General features: G+C 35.9%; 2 protein-coding genes across 3 annotated transcripts; one reads left to right on the forward strand and one right to left on the reverse strand.

Moving 5' to 3' along the window:
• The first annotated feature begins 2,221 nt into the window (after window positions 1–2,221).
• On the forward strand, window positions 2,222–6,046 carry LOC111377527 (primary amine oxidase-like). 2 transcript variants are annotated; one of them, XM_023000654.1, is made up of 6 exons: window positions 2,222–3,019; window positions 3,527–4,200; window positions 4,432–4,545; window positions 4,823–5,364; window positions 5,459–5,692; window positions 5,777–6,046. In XM_023000654.1, the coding sequence occupies exons 1-5, from the start codon at window positions 2,383–2,385 to the stop codon at window positions 5,667–5,669; spliced, it is 2,178 nt and encodes a 725-aa protein (XP_022856422.1). In that variant the 5' UTR covers window positions 2,222–2,382; the 3' UTR covers window positions 5,670–5,692; window positions 5,777–6,046. The 2 variants fall into 2 exon arrangements, with proteins under 2 accessions (XP_022856422.1, XP_022856421.1); XM_023000653.1 differs by having other exon boundaries at window positions 5,459–5,679; window positions 5,764–6,046.
• A 7,393-nt stretch (window positions 6,047–13,439) lies between these two features.
• On the reverse strand, window positions 13,440–17,365 carry LOC111377528. The gene is made up of 3 exons (XM_023000655.1): window positions 17,164–17,365; window positions 14,525–16,235; window positions 13,440–14,027 (listed from the first exon to the last, which is right to left on the reverse strand). Exons 2-3 carry the CDS (start codon window positions 16,194–16,196, stop codon window positions 13,672–13,674), a joined length of 2,028 nt encoding a protein of 675 aa, XP_022856423.1. The 5' UTR covers window positions 16,197–16,235; window positions 17,164–17,365; the 3' UTR covers window positions 13,440–13,671.
• Between the last annotated feature and the right edge of the window lie 3,500 nt (window positions 17,366–20,865).

Genomic DNA, 20,865 nt, shown 5'->3' on the forward strand with positions numbered 1-20,865 from the left:
TCGGCCACCACATGAGCCACTCATAACTCACCATTTTTTTTTTTTTTTATATATACTGAAATTGCATTTTTCGCTCATTTGTGAAGAGCTACTTGTGAGTAGTTGGCGAATCATCTAACACGAGAGTCGACAAACTAGCTCAACGCATAAGTTCACTGCTCGACTCATTAGTGGGGCGAACAAAATCTACTCGCAACTCTTAATCCCCCTAATTTTAGATGTTCAAAAGTTTGCTTGGAGTTCATGGCTCGCCCTACTTGTCATCCCTAATTTACATCATGCATCACTCATTTTCTTGATAGCATTAGAGGATAACTTTTGATATTAAATTCTTTTTAAGGATTAAAATTGAATTGAAAATTCGAAACTACATAGTTTTGAATTAAATTCAAGTACCATATCAAGCGCAGATCATAAAAGGTTCAAGCTATGTAGTTTCGATTGAAAGTTTAGTGACTGCGGATGAATTTTACTCATTGTTGATTGGCGTTCAAGTTGCGCGGTAACGCTTATGGCGTTATACCTTTTACCTCTTTCCTTATGCTGTTGGGATGCACGTGATTCTCAACACTAGTTGATTGTTGGNGTTATTGAATTTATTTTTCAAATCTCTTAAATAATAAATTTGTCAAACAAAATCGTTTAGAATTTTCAACCGTAATTAAAAAAGGACATTTTCATTTGTACTCGACATGTAAATGTGAGTGATGTTGGATATTGGTTAAATAAATTGAGAATTGAAAATCGATTAAAGTTCGTATCGAATTCGGTCAAATACTCAAAAGCTCGACTCAATCCGTTTAGGCAAAATTGTTTGCCACTTCGCCACTTCGGGGCGCACAAACGGGGATCGACCTGCCCGGTCAGGTCGCGGGGGTTGGGGGCAACGCCCCCGAAAGAGAATTTTGATTTCTATGCATGTATTGAAGAGTATATTTGGCATTTCGAAAACCAATATCGGATGAATGAGATTAGTGAATAGACACCTTTTCATAAAGGTGCATTGTTTGGAAAGGGTGCATGGTTTGGCCTCAACCATTTCGTCCACACCCTCTCATGGTCTATAAATAGGACCCTTTGGGTGTCCTATTCCTCACAGTTTGATATGCAAAACGTCTCTCATCCTCTCTTCTATCCAAAATCAAAATCATTCACTTATTTTGATTTTCTTTCATTTCATCCTTGGAGTACATAAGCCTAAATTTGGTTCGTTGTACTTGTGTTTTGGAGTGCTACAAACACAAGTGTAGCCGTTGTATCTTGGGAGTCGATTGCCGAAATCCGTAGGCACCGTAGCGGGGCAAATTCGACTTAAGGACAAAGAGTCCAACTCTTGCCTCGGCTTTGTCCCTATCTTTATACTTATTTTTGGCGTCTCTATGCACAAAATTCTTCCAACAAGTGAGGGGGTCAGGCCCACACATTTATTGGCATGGGGCTCCGACCCCATGTGAGTAGTACGTAATCTGAAGTGTCAAACTTCGGGTACCTATAGTAAGCTCAATGAAAAAATTGCATTTATTATTAAAAAATTATCGAACAATAACACTTGACCTAGTTCAATCGACTCAATTTCAATCATTTGGGGATGCATTACCGAAAGAACATATTTGACACAGAATCCTACTTCTCCAAAGAGAACTACTATATCAGAACGATTAAAGCCTTGGAAGCGAACTTACCAGAAAATTGAAATTTTAGCTTCGTTTAAAGATGATTAAAAAGGTTATCATATTCAATGTTGGTCAATAAATGTACTCATACGGTAAGAAATCATTTGGAATGATTGGATTTTGTAATGTCGTTAATAATTAATGGTTCAATGAAATTAAAAAATATTTTTATTAATTCAACCATTCATCAATAATTTTCACTACACTTTTGTAAAACACCATAAATAATAACTTTGAGAAATACAAAACTGCCTAAATTTCGTTGGATTCGATGTTGAATACCGTTTGACCTTCATTAATTTTCATTTCATTACATTTCATTTTTCTCTCTCCTATTTTTAACCACATAATCTTCCATAAAATAATATTATATATAAATCGAAAATTTATCCTTCTTTTTCAACCACTCATTTTTCAAAAAAATACTATTCCACCCATTTACGTTACCTCAAAATGGGGGCCAAATAATTTCACTAAAATCATGAACTACGAGATGCGCACCCACCACAATTTCATAATTGTCTGAAATTTCTAAAATAAATAAATAAATAAAAAATTCCAGTGTGCTATGCTATCCAGGATTTTCTACATCTTCATACAATCATGTGTTCACCATTTTCATTTTTCACCCACCGACCGGATTGTATGTATATATAGAGAGATATACAGCTATACACACACTTGAAGCTACCTAAAAGACAGTGAGAAAATGGAAGGGAAAAATTTCCGCAGGTGCTTGTTCTTCATTTTCAGTGCAGTTCTTCTTTTGATTTTCGCTGTGTATAATCTACCAAATCAACTGGCGAACAAGCCGGAGTTGTTGGAGTGCACCACTAATTCACCATGGTGTATTTCGAAGAATCGTATCTTGGGGAAGAAACCAAATTTCCTCCACCAGTCCACCACCGCCCTCCGTCATGACCACACGGTGGATGTGCCCCACCACCCACTGGACCCTTTAACCATACAGGAAATGAACAAGGTTCAGAAAGTGATTAAGTCCCTTTACAAGGACACGGTTTATTCAGTTCACTCCCTGGTCCTTGAGGAGCCTGATAAGGAGGTGGTGCTGAAGTGGAAAAAGGGTGACGATCTTCCTCCACGGAAGGCGTCTGTGATTGCACGCGCCGCCGGGAAGTCGTATATATTCACGGTGGATATTGAGACCGGCGAGGTAGTGCAACAGGTTACTAGCCATATCTCTGGGTATCCATATGTCTCCTTGGAGGATATGCAAACAGTAATCTGGGCACCATTTTCTCGTTCAGATTTCAATCGATCGGTTATTGCTCGTGGAGTTGACCCCAATAATGTTGCATGCTTGCCTTTTTCGTCCGGCTGGTTCGGTATGGGTTTTTATTTATTTTTACTGTTAAACCTTCTGAAGAATTGCTTGTCTAAGTTTACAAGGAGTGTTAAAATCCTTTAAACTCCGAGTTGAGAACACCCTCAAAGTTACTTTTAAGTTAAAATTTACTTTTTACTGCTTTTCTTCAATTTTTAATGACCCTGTAAGTTTATGCATCTATTGAGATCTTACATCTCTTTAGAAGATAAATATTCCCCCTAAAAGTTATTTTTAAGTTAAAGTTTACATTTTACTGCTTTCATTCAGTTATTGATGTCCCTTTAAGTTATCTATTCAGATCTTACATCTCTGTGGAAGATATGGGTATTAAGATATATTTGATATGTTGGATTGTAGTTGAATATGAGTAGAAAAGAGTGATGTACTGGCTGTTTAACCTATTAAACATGTCAAAACAGGTTTATAAATTGTTTTTAATTGTAGTATTATGCAATGAAATAGGCTTAAATTAAGTAATTCTGTTTTTGTGTGAATTCTTCTTCAGGTAAGTTTGAGGAAGGAAGAAGAATAGTTAAGTTAGAATGTTTCAACACTGAAGGCACTGCTAACTTCTATATGAGGCCTATTGAAGGGATCATTGTCATTGTGGACTTGGACACTGATGAAGTCCTTGAGATTGTTGACAAAGGCAAACACATTCCAATCCCGAAAGCAGCCGGGACAGACTATCGTCTTTCGGCTGAAAATTCTCCAATATTTAAGCTTCCCAACCCCGTATCAATGGAGCAACCAAATGGTCCAAACTTTGTTATAGAAGATGAGCATTTGGTAAAATGGGCAAACTGGGAATTTCACTTGAAACCCGATCCAAGGGCCGGAGTTATGATTTCTCGGGCTAGGGTTCGGGATGCTGAGACTGGAGACATGAGGAATGTGATGTACAAGGGATTCTCATCTGAACTATTTGTACCATACATGGACCCTGAGGAGGCATGGTACTTCAAGACTTATATGGATGCCGGTGAATATGGGTTTGGGCTCCTATCCCTTGCCCTCGACCCGCTGAATGATTGCCCAAGAAATGCCAAGTACATGGATGCCATCTTTGCTGCAGCTGATGGCACACCATATGTCAGGTCTAACATGATCTGTCTGTTTGAGCGCTACTCTGGTGATGCTGCCTGGCGTCACACTGAGACCCCAATAGTAGACCAGGAGGTAAAATTTGAGCCGTACTTTTTGGCCAGGGTGAAATCCCGGCCAAAAAACTGGGCGAACAGCTGCCCCTCCAATGGGGGGGCGCTACATGGGTGCCCTGTTGTTTGGCTGGGATTTAACCCTGGCCAAACAGGATTTTTCGTAAAATTTTAATTTTCCTGTTCAGTTGTCCTATCTAAAAATTTTTTTGTTGCACTATTCTGATTACGTCTGATAAATTTTTTTGCACAGATTCGAGAGGCAAGACCAAAAGTCTCATTAGTTGCAAGGATGGTAGCATCACTAGCTAACTATGATTATATTATTGACTGGGAATTCCATGCTGATGGATTAATCCATGTTAAGGTTAGTGAAAATAAGTTTTTGTGCATTTCATTGCATTATTACTTGCATCACTATTGTTAGAAACTGTGAACTGAATATAGAAACGTTTAAGCGTCTTTAACAAACTATCTAATGAAGCCACAGAATGAGTCTCGACCTTAAATTGATTGTCAAAACAACACAATTTTAATTTGTCAAGAAGCATTCATTAATCAAGAAATAATTGATTTCGTTTAGTTTACAGGTTGGTTTTAGCCTAAAGTTCTTATATAATTTTAATATGCTAATAACTATCCAGGTTTCACTCACTGGCATAGTGATTGTGAAGGGCACCTCTTATGCAAACATGAACCAAGTAAATGGAGAAGAACTCTATGGCACCCTTTTATCAGAAAACATAATTGGAGTTGTGCACGATCACTACATCAATTTCTACCTCGACATGGATATTGATGGCATAGACAATTCTTTTGTAAATGTTCACCTCCAAAGAGAATACACCAATGGGAAATCACCTAGGAAGAGCTACATGAAGGTTAACAAGGAAGTGGCTAAGACTGAGAAAGACGCACAAATTAAGTTGTCGTTGTACAATCCATCTGAATTTCATGTGGTTAATCCGAACAAGAAATCAAAAGTGGGCAATCCCGTTGGCTATAAGGTGGTTCCTGCTGGCACAGCTGCTAGTTTGCTGGATCCTGAAGATCCTCCACAGAAGAGAAGTTCATTCACTAATAACCAAATTTGGGTTACACAGTATAACAAGTCGGAGCAATGGTCAGGAGGCTTGTTTGCCTATCAGAGTCATGGTGACGACACCCTTCAAGTTTGGTCTGACAGGTAATGATCTCCAGCCAAAGTTACATTACTCAACTTCTTAATACGTACTCTTTTAATTCTCTAATGGTCGTAAAAATTGTATTGAAATTTTCAGGGATCGACCGATTGAAAACAGGGACATTGTTTTGTGGTATACTTTAGGCTTTCATCATGTCCCATGCCAAGAGGACTACCCCATTATGCCCACAGTCTCGTCAAGCTTTGACCTCAAACCAGTGAATTTCTTTGAGAGAAACCCTGTTCTTAGGGTTGCACCATATGTTGAGAAAGAGCTTCCAGTTTGCAAAGCGGCTGCTTCAGCCTGAGAACAAGCATTTTGTTCCGCTGGGTCGGATACGATGATTCAAATTCTGTAGTGAATAGAGCGATTGCAGGTTGCATAATGCATAGAAATNGCATTTTGTTCCGCTGGGTCGGATACGATGATTCAAATTCTGTAGTGAATAGAGCGATTGCAGGTTGCATAATGCATAGAAATTAAATCTTTGGGGCTGGGCTGATGTTTTACTCCCAAAATGATCTAAAAACTTGATGTTGTGTGAAAGATTAGAAGAGTTGAGAGATTTGGTAGTTCCTTTTCTTGAGAGGGATAGTAATGAAAGCTATGTTTACTTGAATTATAAAAGTTTAATGTCATTCCCTTCCTCAAATGAAGCTCTTAGCTGTTAATTTGTTGTTTTTATGCTCTTAGATATTATCAACCAAATCTCACCAGTCCAAAGGTTGTGGTAGATGTTAAAATGGTTTCTTCAATTAAGCTATTTGTACAACCCATATTGACAACCTTGGTGTTGTCAAAATCCGGGCTGGTGATTTAAAAAATTGTTTTTAAAATGGATGGATGTAATGCTGTTAAGTGTGAAATTGTCAACAAAGGTTGGATGAGTAGCACATAATTCTGATGCCTTGGTCAAAAATTCCATAAGTTCTCGGAGTTTTCCAGTAGTTTCCAATCAAATGGATGCAGGTGCGAAGCTCCTGTGGATTACCATCTTCTTTGCTAGCTGAAGGCCGGGAAGTATCCTTCCCCCTAAACCAAATATAAAATTCAAAATTGGTTCTTAATTAATCCCATTTTCCGGTGTCATCGTTCAAAAGTCTCCCTGGCTTAAATTTCAATTGATTCTTCAAAATCCATGAGAACCCTAACGCAAGTTTGGCTTGAAATTCATGGACCATTGGAGGATGACGACGGAGTGTTTCCTGTGCAAAGATACTGCAACTTTGGTGTATGGAATTCTTCGAGTTAATTATTATTGTACTCTTTTAGTAATCGGAATTGTTCAAAACTCTATGGTTAACCAGTGCACGTCATTGAATGGACATTAACACTTGGAGTCGAGGACTGCTCGAACAAAAGAACGTCTCGATAGTTGAAGCTTACATTAACTAAGGAATATGCAGTATTTTAAAACTTGATAAGAAACATGATTAGAGGTCTCTGATAGGCTCAGACATGGAAGTAACTAAGATTAGTACAAATTATGACAAACTAACATTGATGTTAGCGCATAATTCCTTTGCGTACAAAACAAATTGTTTTGGATAAATGTCACAAAAGTAGAAACATCAATAATGAAGATCGTTAAATCCAGAATGCAAAAACTCTCTCGTGATCCAATTTGAAAGGAGAAAAAAAGATCTCTCTCTCTTGTACCAAATATTAGATTCGAAAATACTAAAAATTCATAGAGGAAAAACTCTTGAAAAATACTAAAATCGCTCATCAATCTCCTATAAGTAGTCTATTGCAGAAAGCAAAAACTCTCTCATGATCCAATTAAAAAAAAAAAAAAGATTTTGACCTCGAATAAATAGGTATGAGTTCAACATGATATTCGCTAGTAGTGGATATCAAATGTGTTGTGTACTATTGACTGAATAAGGGAGTTAGATATTTCTCTTTCTTTCTGTTTTGTTAGTGCTTGAAAGTATTAAAAGCTCAGAGAGAAAAAAACTCTTGAAAAATTGAGAGAAATGAATATACAATCTACTTTAAAAAAAAAAAATACAATCTATCTTTTCCGATGACCGCCTACTATGAGAAGCATGACGATGTCACGTGAAATTTAGTTATTGTACTCTTTAACTCTGGTGTTATGAGATAAGTTAAATTATAAATTTACTTTTCATTAAATAAATGTGTTATGTAAGTTTGTATATTTCCATCTTTTTTTTTATTATTTTTTTTAATGAGTAAACACTCTAGCTTTACGATAGCTTGAATTTACCAAAAAATAAAAAATGTAAAGATAGATAAAACATATTCAATAAATTATGTGGTAAAGAGCCTTCCACATCCTAAATTTCTCTATTAATAGAATATTGTCATCTATGCATCTAATTTTTAATAGCTGTGTTTTCCTGTATTAAGAAGAAAAATATCTAGAATAAAGTCATGTTGCTAGAAGAAAATTGCCCACCTAATTGACCAACCCTCACAAAGTGCATGGACCCGCGTGAATTAAATATTGTCGACCCCCAACGTGTGTGTTCGGTCATCCAAAGTGTCAACGGCTATGTTCGTGTAGCATGATCCAAATATATATCTAAGCCCCCACGTGGTACAAATTCTCTAGAATTTGGCACGTTAGACTTGTCAAATAGAGAATGCCAAATCCTATCAGAAAATTGGCAAGAAGAATCAGATTCACAAACACGTCAATTAGAGCAACATAGCTCCAGGCTAAAACTAGAGAGAAATGAGGGCTCATAGGGTATACCGGAGGTGAACTGAAACTTCTTCCCCAACCTCTGAGTCTTAACTTTTTCTAGTTCCACTTCGCTAGTCGAGTAAGTTCCAATACTAGAATGAATTGAAACAGTGTTTTGTAAATACGTAATTACCTTGAATGTATTGGCAATCCTTGGTAGAGCTTATTTATGATTTCGTACCGAACCTCGAGTGTGATCGCACTCCTCAAAACGTCTTCAACTCCCAACGGCTCCGCTTTCTGTGCTTTTTCTTGGGGAGGCCAAAAAACACACATTGGATTGAGAGGCGATGCTTATGCCCCTACTTGCCCCGCCAAGTGCTCAATCAATAAAACAACAAGCTTTTTGACTTAAAAGGAAACTTCCTTTGCCTTCTGAGCTCTCTCCTTCCTTTCAAACGATGTAGGCTTGTATTCATAGTTACCCTGGGGTTGGTAAGGCGAAATGGGGCCACTCATACTAATGGCGGGGCGGATAACTCTTTTTATGACTCAATTTTCTCCTAAATTGATTTTTCAATCACACAATTTTTTTATAAAATAACTTTGTATAAAGATCCAAAAAAAATTCTTATTTTTTAACCGTACATTTTTTCAAAAATATTACTTTTCATGAAACTTATTTCCAAAAATCTACACCAAACAATCCTTACAATAAGGTTAGGCCAAATTGTGTCATATGTAGATTAATTCGATTAAGAAGATACGATGTATTAGGGATGACTCTCTAAAACTGTGACACGTTCAAGCTATCTAACTCAGGCATTTTTTTTTTTATATTTTTTCTTTAAATTAACTAAAAAAAATTCTATCTATTGCGTGCATAATTTATTAGAGTTGTATTAGGATTTAATCATATTATAGTCAAAGTCAAAATAGGTTTAGAATAGTCCAAAATATGGTAAGTATTGTTTGGGGTTGATAGAGTCCAAAAAGAAATCAAAGAAATATAAGAAGAAGATCAAGATTCAGACTTGAAGAAGTTGTTATCGAGAAGGACTCATTTCCACTAGCAAGCAACCTAGCCAATGCTCGAGCATCAAAATCAAAACATCTATCACCCACTTAGCGCTGGACTAGCGCTCGTGCAACAGGTGTGCCACACTAGCGCTCGAGCAACGATCGACGTTCAAAAATCTCTATTTGTATAGAACACTGATTTTTTAAATCTATTTTCATCCTAAACACTTTTCCATATATATATATATTGAACCCCATGTATGTCCTATAGCGCGTTGAATTAGATTTATTCCATAGAGATAAATTCTTTGATGATCCAAAACATCCATTGATTCCAAGATTCAACCACCACATATTACTTGATCCCTGAATTCTTCTAAAACATATTTTGTTGATCAAGTCATATTGTTCCATATTAAATCACGACATCAAAAAATAGGAGGCTTTTGATTAAACACCAAACCACCTAATCCATCGAAGATAAACGATGCTTGGTGTGAGGAGCCGGCAGTTTAGTAGGGCCAAGGTGATATTTCAATAGTCGAGATCTAGTGTAAAAAGCATGCAGTCCAATAGGATCAAGGGTGACTACAGGAAAAAAAAAAAAAAAAAAAGAGGGGATTAAGAGTTAGTTGGGTCTAGACCATACTATAAGTTGTGTCGTTTATAGTGGATTATTGACTGAAAAAGTGCATGAAGTTTTTGATCCCTTGTGAAGGGTTTTCTCTATTATCAATTTGGAGTTCTTTACTGCTTTTGCATTACAAATTGTGGTAATTCAACATAGGAAAAATTGATTTGATTGAATAATAATTTAGAAACAATTAAAAAGTGACTTGTTACTTTTAATTCTGCTTTGCATGTTCTATGGTCAAAACATTATCTAAATCGATTAATAATCTCGATTAGGTTAACTTTCACGCATAATATGCCTTATGGTCGGGTCAATCCACATTCTTTTAATGTCCAAGATATTTGTATGGATATTGTCAAGTCTTTGTCTAAGCAGGTTATATCGACTATATTTGTTTAGGTTTGATCCGCGATGGAGGAACAGGTATGGCTCAACATAATCAATCTATTAATTATAAAATGTTATATTTTGTCAATTTGTTATTTACTTTTTATATATTCATAAAATTGTGAGTCGACATTCTGCATGTATTAGAACCTCGCATCTGTAGTGGCAGTAGTGCCTTATAAGAGGGTAAAAACTAAAAAGTGAAACTAAAAATCCCCTACACTAAATCTCGTTTTGAAAACGGAAATAAAATAATAACAAGTGAGAGGACGTAATGAAGACGAAAATTAAATAAATAGTACTTGCTCAATATGGACAATGAAATGTAAAGTAGGCTGTAGGCCAAACCATGTATTGGTAAATCAAGAAAAAATCATAGTACTTGCTAACCAGAAAATCAACCACATACATCTAGAGGCTGCTATTTAATCTTTGAACCAACCAATACCATCGTGCTCTTGACAAAAAAATCTAGGATTGAACATCGTCCGATTCGATTTTATTCTAAAGAGAATTGAATTAGACCCGAAATTTTCGGGTGTTTAGTAAGTGAAACTGTTGGGTCCAAACTTAATTAAGAAACCATTTGGATTCGATTCCATTCAATTCCCGAGTTCCATACCATAATTAACTTTTTTAATATTTACAAAGTTTCGTTAATTCAACCAATGTCATGTTCAATTTTAGCTCTTTCAAAATAACGTAATCTAATCTTATGTATTTTTTGAATTTTTGTTGAGTTTTTCATATATTTGATTGTTAAAATTACAGGAAGAAGAATATAGTGAGCTTGCAATAATTAAGAGAAAGTAGTCGAACTTCAATTTGATTTCTGCAGAACGATAGAAATTACACTACAATAGAATAATAGATTTTGAGAAAATTAAAGTTAATTTGATTAAGTTAGGCTTGGACTGAAAATTAGAAATAACAAAATCATATTTTTTGGTTATTAGTTAGCAAATTTATTTAGAAAAAAAATATTTTTGACTTATTTAAAATAGATAAATTAAAAAAATTAAAAAGATTCGATTTTTATTTGGTTCTTCGATTCTTAGAACCAAACCAAACCAAACTGGTCTATTTTTGTTTCAGATACTCGATTGGATATTTAACTTAAAAAGAATCGCTCGACTCGGGTTAGGTATGGTTCGGTTCGATCGGTTCGGATCGAGAGTTTTGTCTAAGCCTAGAAAAACCAACTCATGGGCAACTAAAAATGAACCTTGCCACTTGTACATCTCGATTGATAGACTAGATGACAGATGAAATATTTATGAACATTTCAGCTTCTTTTTTTTTTTTTTTTTTAAATAATTCCTACAAACTCCACATCAACAAGAAACTTTTCATTTGTCATCCTTTCTGTCAAAGAAAGTGTACAAGTAGCTTAATTCATTTAAAATTAAGAAAAGTGTTTCATTGTCTAGCCTTCCGAGTATAGTTTAGTGAATGCATATCGTTACACCCCTAACTAAACCATTTTGGAATATCGTTACACCCCTAACTAAACCATTTCGGAACATCAGGCACACCATTCCCTCGAAGTGTCACGCGTCCATCTGAAGTGGTTCCGAAGTAATGTCAACTTCTGACGACCTCAACATGATGCGTTGCGAGGCGAAGAGTAGATCCATTGAAGCAACCGAAGTGCCCCTTGACTCCGAAGCGCTGAGCACTCCGAGGTGCTCCCTTAACAGATCCCTCCGCCGCCACTTTTAGAAAGATATCTGTCAGGATCCTTTCTGCTTCCAAGGATTAATTGATGTAACGTCTCCATAAGTCTAGTTGATGTGGCATATCGACTTTACGTCAACTTAACTCAAAAGAACTAATTGCCCGCCCACTCTAGACGAGGCTGATCGACGTCTATGAGCGGACGCCTTACACCGTCAGATACATACACGTGTTCCACATCCAATAGTGCTCTAAATCTATAAATAACCAAGGTTTAGTAAGAGACAAATGTAATGAAACTCTTACAACTTAGCTCTCTATACTAAGAAATATATATTCTCCATTTCTCTTCCCCACTCTCTTGCACAACTTGAGCACTGTTCTAATCACCCAACACTGACTTAACCGTCGGAGTGTATGCGGCCGCCACCACTCTTGTTGGTTTCGACTGTGTGCTTCTGACCCTACGTTGTTGTGCACAGGAAGGATTATGTGGAATGGTTATCCGTTAGCCACGTGCAGAGTCCAATTAGCAAGGTCAACACCTATATGAGTTCAAATGTCAACCAAGAAATGACACTTGAACTTGGATAAACTGAGCCAAATTCTCTAATAATACATCTCATATGGGATTTTACACATTCTGGAACCATATAGCACTTACTTTATCCACCCAAGTTAAACTAAAGGAACATCCTAACTTGAGAAAACATTAGTAAATATGTAAAAGCCATTAAAGAAGCCTAGTACTACGTCGCCTAGAGAAAGAACAGAAAAGTCGGTAATACTACATTCTATACATATTAAGCAATTCAGTATAATATTTGGATAGCCATACCCATTCGGAACAGTTTTCAGTTCTAAATGCAAGGAGCTTAAAGAATTCAAAGATGCTTTTATTGGAAATTATGAATACTAGAGAAGGGAAAGATGTCACTCATTTTCGAAGACAAAATTCTATGAACTTCCAGAAAGGGTAGCTGGAAACTTGGAGAACTGTCAAGAGGAAAATATACCCATAGTAAATTACTACTTTCACTTTATTTCCAAACCAAACCACGAAACACAAATTTCGTTTCAGCCAGCAGATTCACATAGCCAGTGCAAGATCCACAGGGACATGGTGACACAGTATCATCGATAGAGCTTAGCATCAATAGTGATGTATTACTTATAGTAAGTGATACTAGTAGCACATGCAATCATTTGGAACATTAAGTCCTAGTTTGGTTCAGCTAAAATAATCTGATCAAAATTAATTCAATAATTAATTTTAACTATACATATTATGAGATTCACAACTTTTTCATCAACTTGTATCAAAATCTACTAAAAATCTGATTTCTATCTAAACTAAACAAAGGATAATCTTTGAAAAAAACCATATTAGATCTCGCACAGTTAAATGTGCCTGTCTTCCATATTACTTCTGATCATATATCATGGTCAGAAAGTTCTAGAAAGGGAAAGATAAAGTACCTTATTTGCAAGTTACAATTTTACAAGTTGCTGAAGAATCAATTTTGATTTGACATCGTTTCATCAATAACAACTATCACCAAAGTCTGAATAATGTGAAACTTAAAATAGCGAGTCATAATACTTACACTTGGAGCCCGTTACTAAGGAAGACTTAAAGAGGCTTGACCAAAATGAATGCAAAAACCATCATAATTACATTACAAGTAAAACATGAACAGGTATTTAAAGAATCATGCAACACTGAGTCATAAAGCGCAGATAATTTGGAACAGGGACTGGATCCTTTGCGAGTAGGGATCCTCCATTTCCCACAACATGGGATTCAAAGCCTTGTATTGAGAAATATCAACGTTATTGATTGGAAAATGTTACAAGTCTAAATTGGTAACGTAATTTTAACTTACTGTAAGGTATTTCCTATGGCAGCATATCATCTCTTTTAAGTGTACAAACTCAATAGCTAGGGCCGCACTCGGAAGGTAGATTGTCCAGCCACGAATCATCCAAGAGAGGGGATGAAGTCTCAGATTCAGTGGGCCATTCTGAAATCACATCTATTTGATCAAAATTGATTGACTTATATTGCATATTTCTAGTCTTGACAATTGCTTGTAACCAGAGATTGCAATGGACAAACACCAGATCATTTAGTTTATCAAGCTCTGCTCTGCTGCGTCTCTTACTATGAATGAATTCAAAAGTGCTCCAATTCCATCTACACCAGTGAGAACTACAAGGTTGGCTTAGTATCCGTACTGCAGATCTCTGCAATGTTGGGATTTCATACCCATATGCTGCCCACCAGTCACCTAAGGATACAAAATGCAGAAATGTCAACATACATTGTGATTGAAGTCAAAGATTACGAAGTCCCAACAACTTCCAATGGACTAGTGGTAGAATGAAACCACGTATTCAACACCTTTTCCACAATATTTATGGAGACAGTGAAACTAACTACAAATGTAAAATAACATTTAAAGCACGTTTCCTCAATCCAATCAAAATCTTGAACATAATCAATTATTGTTAAACAAGTCCATATCCAATACATTACTTCTGCAAGACAGTAACACTAAACTAGCAATTGGGAAATGACTTATTAAGCTTCTTTTGGGCATTTTAACATTACTGGGTTGATCTGATTGATATAATTCAAGCAGCCTCCTAATGCAAATCCTATTCATACTTAATGAAATGGTAACAGCTACCTTCTGGGCCTTTTCTTTGGGACCTTCCTTCTAGAACTAACGTCACAAAATATGAGAATATCTGATTATGAAGATTCTTTTGATTTAAAGCATACCTGGGGCATTTAATGTTCTCCCCTTCACCGCAAATTCAGTCCCCAGAGCACCATGAGCATTTATGTACACCGGATGTTCTTTAGTTATTTCTATTCTATCTTTATCATCAATTGCCATTTTCATCATAGCTTCTTGAAAACCATTCCGCATTCTCGAATCAACCTTAAAGCTGAGGCTATAGAAAATCGAAGGATTAAGAAACGCTGCAGCTGCATGTAAAGGGGAATGAAGCTGTATGTTCCATCTGCTATCAATTATATCCCACATAGGCACATACTTCTCTGAAATGCCTTTATAATATGTCTTGATTGTTAGTTTTGCCCTCTCCAGGCCTTCGTACACATAGCCTATAGCAGGCATGTCTCCATCAACTATCCTGAGGATTTTGACTAGTGGTTCAGATATGCTAACGGCTTCACGTGCAGAGTTCCAGAATCGTTCTGCAAACAACATTGACTTGATGAGTTGGCCATCAGGGCGTCTACTAAAATTGGATGACAACCACTCGGCATGGGTGAACATGTGCTTCAAATTGTCCTCTTGTATTACGAGGGATCTTAAGGAGAGAAAATTAGTTAAATACCTTGAAATTTTAGGTCTAATCAACTCCATTCCACCAGTAAACTTTCGCGTCATATTAAGAATCCATTCATTACGGTACAAGAATTTTGTGATAGTATTTGCCTCTTCCAAGACCATGCTAAACCATTCTAGTTTACTGAAATCCTCCAAAATCTTAGTAATGCAATATGAAGCACATGGCGACCAGAATAATGAAGGATACTTGTCCATAAGAAGCTTTCCTGCATAAGCATAACTAGAATCACTTTCTGTCATTACTTGAACAACATTTTCAATACCAACTTCTAAGACAGCGGACTCTAGCAACCCAAATAAATAATGAGCATCATCAACATGGCCAGAGACATCAATGGACCTCAGAAACAACGTTCCTTTAGGGCATGTAACGGAAAAAGCTGCAAGTGATTTGGTCCTACCATCAGACCAGCAATTGCACAAGATTGTGCAACCTGTCTCCTTCCATTCATTTCTTATTTTTTGGTACAGATCATGAATATCACCTTTAACTTTATCCAAGAGGTTACATCTCAACTTTTCAAAAGTTGGTGCTTTAAAACTGACTCCACATTCAGCAATAGCGTCCACCATATCCCGATAATACGTAGATTTAGCAGCATTAAAAGGGATTGAATTATAGAAGAAAAATGCAGCCACTTTTTTATCTGCGTCATCCTGTTTTTGCTTTAGAGCATCCTCTAATTCTGGTTCGGGTGGAGCACTTGGAGAAGAATGTGGAAATAACAAAGATGGACAAGCGCTGCCATTCTGTTCGCTAGATCCATGATTGGGAAGGGCGCCACCACTCGCAGAAGAGCTATTTTGATGTCCATTTTCCACCTGCTCCACCTTCTGTCTTTTAGGAGTTCTCTGCCTCTTGGGATTGCTTAATATAACTTGTACATGGTCCCGCACATCAGCTGGAACTTCAGAGCATGGAACTATATCCTTGTTTCTGATCTGAGCTAAATGAAATTTTATCCTATAAACACCTCCACTGAACTCTCGATGACAATAATTACATCTAACCTTCTGTTTAGCTGCATCAATGAGGACACAGTGTTCCCAACAAGCATCTCTCCCCCGAACCATTACTTTGAATAAATAGCGATTCAATCAAATTTATGTCACCTACGCACAATTAATAGAGAAGTGAATAAGAACAATATTTTGTATCAATAGGACAATCCCACATAAGTAAATTGAGGAGCGCTTGAAAAACACCACGAATACTGGCATCCTATGAAAAAAGAAAAATATGAATGATCTATCGGATCTATAGTTGTCAGTTAAGAGTTATGACATCAAAGAGACATTTCAATCAGCCGTTCAACCAAAAAATGATCACTGAAGCCAAAATAAAGTACTTCAAATACCATAGAAGACCTAATGCGAACTCCAATACACTTGGCTCTGCCAAGACATGATCTTGTGCAGGCATAAACAGATTGAAAATCATTGCTTGGGAACATCAGCATTATGCCAACACTTGCCCCAAAACTAATGCAAGTAATATTGTCACATCTCCAACGGCAATATAGCATTCTAATTATTCAAACATTTGACAATGTTTATGCCGAGCTAGATAAACTTCAGTTCGTAGGATGAAATATATAAACTTAATTGGTATAGAGGGAGCAAATTTTATGGACTTCTAGTTATCTATCTTCTGATATGTGAATACTGTGATTCAAAGTACAACAGTAATCTAAATTATTGTGGCCATGAAACTAACAGGATTTTGATTTATTTATTTTTTAAAATTTTAAGTTTTTCAATCAATTATGAAGTTAAGGAAACAACAAACAAAACAATAAATTCAATGCAAGTGCCTAGAATGTAAACTATATCAAGAATTAATTATTTTTGAAAATCGAAGTTCACACATTTGATTATATATGTTCGTTTTGATTGTTTATCAACTTTACAGGAGCTTTTCATCTGTCTTTTTCATTTCAACCCCCCCCCCCCCCCCCTTTTCATCTGTCTTTTTCAGTTCAACCCCCCCACCCCCCACGCCCATCCACACGCAGAATCACAGGCGCGTTCGCAGGAATACCTTAGATCTGAAGAACTTGAAGTAAAGAGATCTTCACGGTGATTGGCTGGTGGGAGATGGTGGCAGCGGGAAAAAATCGGCAGACGGCGATCCGAGGAATTGAAAGACAACGGCGATAAAATCGGGTACCTAAATCCAAGATTTTTGCGGACGATGAGTTTCGCTCTACCTGTCATGTGCATCGCACGTGTCTTGCCCGACTCCGCCCCACTCCCCGGTTTTCTTTTCACTTCTCTCATTTTAAATTGCATTAATTCAGTAATTTGCTTTCAAAAAATAAAGATTTACACTAATTTAGTGATTTTCTACTTTTCATAACCCAACGGTGATAAAGGAGTTGTGGACACAAAAAGCGCAGAGTTTTAGTTATTTTACAACTTTATCCGAAACATACTCTGACAAAATAATAGCCGAACATTGAAGTAGATCAAGCTGAACGTATTAATGAGTTGGTCAAGGGAGCCAAAATATGAAATCCGAATGTATCCATTTTGAACTTTCTCGCTATTGAAGTGCACATCGATCTCAATATGATCGTGCAAGAATCCAAGCATAAATATTTAATTTTTGCATTATCACAATAAATAAGAAGTATGGTGAAAATCGATTCGTTTAGGTTAAGGCACGAAGACTTCATATAGAGAATATTACATGACGCAGTGGCTATTGAGTGATGCTCTACTTCAATAGAAAAGCGTGCAATAATTATTGTTTGCAAAACCATGCAGTACTAAACATGAGATAAATCTTCCAAAGAACAAGGTGCTTTTCGAATGAGCCAATTCATTTTGGAACCTGCTGATGATTCAATAATATTATTACTTCAATTCGAAGTTGACTAGCCTGAAGTGCCTGCATCTTCGGAGTCATGCCTAGAATGAGTATTTTGCTTACGAATAATTCCGACAACTATCAGGAGAAAAAGAGGCATTTACCTATTACAGAGATGGTGTGATTTGGATTATACCTATTTACACAAATACCTCTACGATTCCTGCTCGTTAATACATAGAGCCCAATAAACATATCTCGAGTTGGTATGGAAAAGGGATCCCCCAGTAGCTAGGACTCTGTTATCAAATGATTGAAAAATCAGAAACAATTTACTTACGATACTTAGTTGTAACATCTAATCAATAGAATTGTGTCCAAGAAGCACAACATGTGTGTTGGTCGATATTTGATTATCAGCATTAACTACCCAATAGAATAACAAAAGGCAAGTGAGAAAGGATGAGAATGTCTTTGAAACAATAGGCCAAAACGAAGTGTGACACATAAATTAGGCGTTTGACACACGGTATTGATCACATGTTGGTTGGTGCATAAATTGAGAGAGGTTGTTTACATGATCTCGTGGGCAGAAGATATTAAATACTGATGTAGTAATTCATGAAGATATTAGTGTTGTGAGAAAAATGACAGGTGCAGTAGAATTGACCAACAATCTTAAGGAAATGTGACCATCGAGAAAAAAATTTATCAATGCATTACCCGCATGACAACATCAACATCAACACGAACAAGAACAAATATTTGACTCCTATTAGAGTGGATAAATAGCTAGGTGGTGAACCCATGGTCGAGTTAAAATTGCATTCAATGTACAATGTCCAAGGTGCCATGTTGAGATTAAAACTAGAAGCTGCTTAAAAGCAACATAGTTGCATATTTGCTGTCTTACTTAACCATATGTAGACTCTAGGTAACTATATTGTCACCATGAAAATTTTATGTTTATACCACATTTTAAATATTTATGTTATTTCTAAATTGGACATAAATAATTACCTATATCTATTTGATTCTTATATGTGTCTCACCACACCAATAAACTTCTTTTTCTGCTCTCTTTCTTTCATTTTCTTCCTTGATTTTTTTTTTTTTAAATGATATTGCTTTTTCTTGTTACTGATTCAAGTTAGTAATATATATGATGTTTAACGTTGGTAAACTAGAATGGGTGCAACTATTGACGCTTTAACTCAATCGTGCTCTTGAATCTGATTATCCTCTTCCATTTAAGTTTGTACGTGTATTTTGGCGTGCTATCACAGGCAGCCAAAAATAATAAAACATACACTTACAAAAAAAATATATGTAATAGTGGAAGTAAGGATCGTTCCGACGAAAAGTGATTTGTCTAATTTTATGCAATGTTAACAATAATGGGGGGTTTTGTTTGTGATGAAATCAATTCTAACTAAAAACAGTGAAATTTAATAAATTGGATTAAATCAATAAAACGAATCTTGATCTCAGTCAATATCCACCGTAGGAATTCCAAACTGATCATAGATCCATAAATAATTACCAATTCATATTTTTAACATTCATCGTTGGAATTTATATTTCATATTTCTCCATAATTGTAGTTAACTGAAAAACAAGCGATCCAATCTTTTATTAAATAATCCAAGAAAAGCACTTAAATTTTAATTTAATAATAGCATGGGAAATTAGAGAAGGTTATGTTTAATCTAGTCAAATATCCTCTCTAGAATTTAATAACCTCTAAAGTGGCGATTAATCAAACTCTAGTTGTTTCATAATGTCAAAGATATCAAACAATTAAGTATTTATTCTTTAAACAAACAATCGATCGAAATACATGAACATCAAATAGGCCTCTTAGAATTCAAATATAACAACCATAAAATCATGCATAGAAGAATACTCAATATATAAAATATGAATGAAAACAATGAAATTTATTTAGATCTCACAGTTTGAATAATTCCTAGACTTCAATATTTTTCGATCAAGAGATGAAGTTTAGTAATACATCAATAATCCTTAAGCAAAAAGAGAGAAAAATTTATATTATTTGCTCTTCACCTCCAAAAATACGTAGAATATAAAATTTTTAGGTCAAAAAGGAGGTTCTCTTCATTCTGGCGCCTTTAGGTATATATATGATGTCAAAAATATTGTTTCCATATAGAATTTCATCAGAATAAGGAAATTGACCCGTCACAAAAATTTTGGCCTGTGCTCGTGCGCTACTTTGTTGTTTTGCTCTCGGTATGCAAGAATTAGGTCCCCCGTGCGCGTCACTTTAAGCCCGTGCGCACGCACAACATAAAATAATTTCAATTGTTGCACTTTGATCCCTCAATTTCAATCTTTATTCATTTTAACTCTTTTTTGATGTCTTCTTATTCCCTTAGCTTTCAATTCCATCTAACTTAATTCACACCTTCTCCAAACATCTATATTGGGTCCGAATCAATTATTAGTATTTTGCATTTTAGTCCCCAAACTTTGGATTCATTTCTTTTTAGCACCTTTTTCGTTTCTTTCTTCCAAATCCATCAATTTGCATTGATTTCAACCTTTTTGACTTCTTTCTTCATCCAATTGACCTCCAGCACTCTTGAATCTTCATTTCATCGCCCGTCTCATCTATGAATTATTTTCAACTTGGTCCCTAAACTTTCACTTTATTTCATTTTGATCATTTTTCGCTCTTTTCTTCCAAACTCCATATTTTCCATCCATTTACAACTTAAACCAAAATATAAGAGTACTGAGTACATTTAGGCCTTAATTAATCACAAAAATGCAAGTATTAATAAATGTAAACTACGACATTTTATGTCTTGTCATATTTGGATATAAATTAAGCATTCTTATTTCAATGAGAAATCCAGAATCAATTCTTTTCAAATATCAATTAGAAAATACTGTGCGAGAAAATAT

The sequence above is a fragment of the Olea europaea genome, unplaced genomic scaffold, assembly GCF_002742605.1.
Source record: "Olea europaea var. sylvestris unplaced genomic scaffold, O_europaea_v1 scaffold1667, whole genome shotgun sequence".
In the NCBI taxonomy this organism is placed as follows: domain Eukaryota; kingdom Viridiplantae; phylum Streptophyta; class Magnoliopsida; order Lamiales; family Oleaceae; genus Olea; species Olea europaea.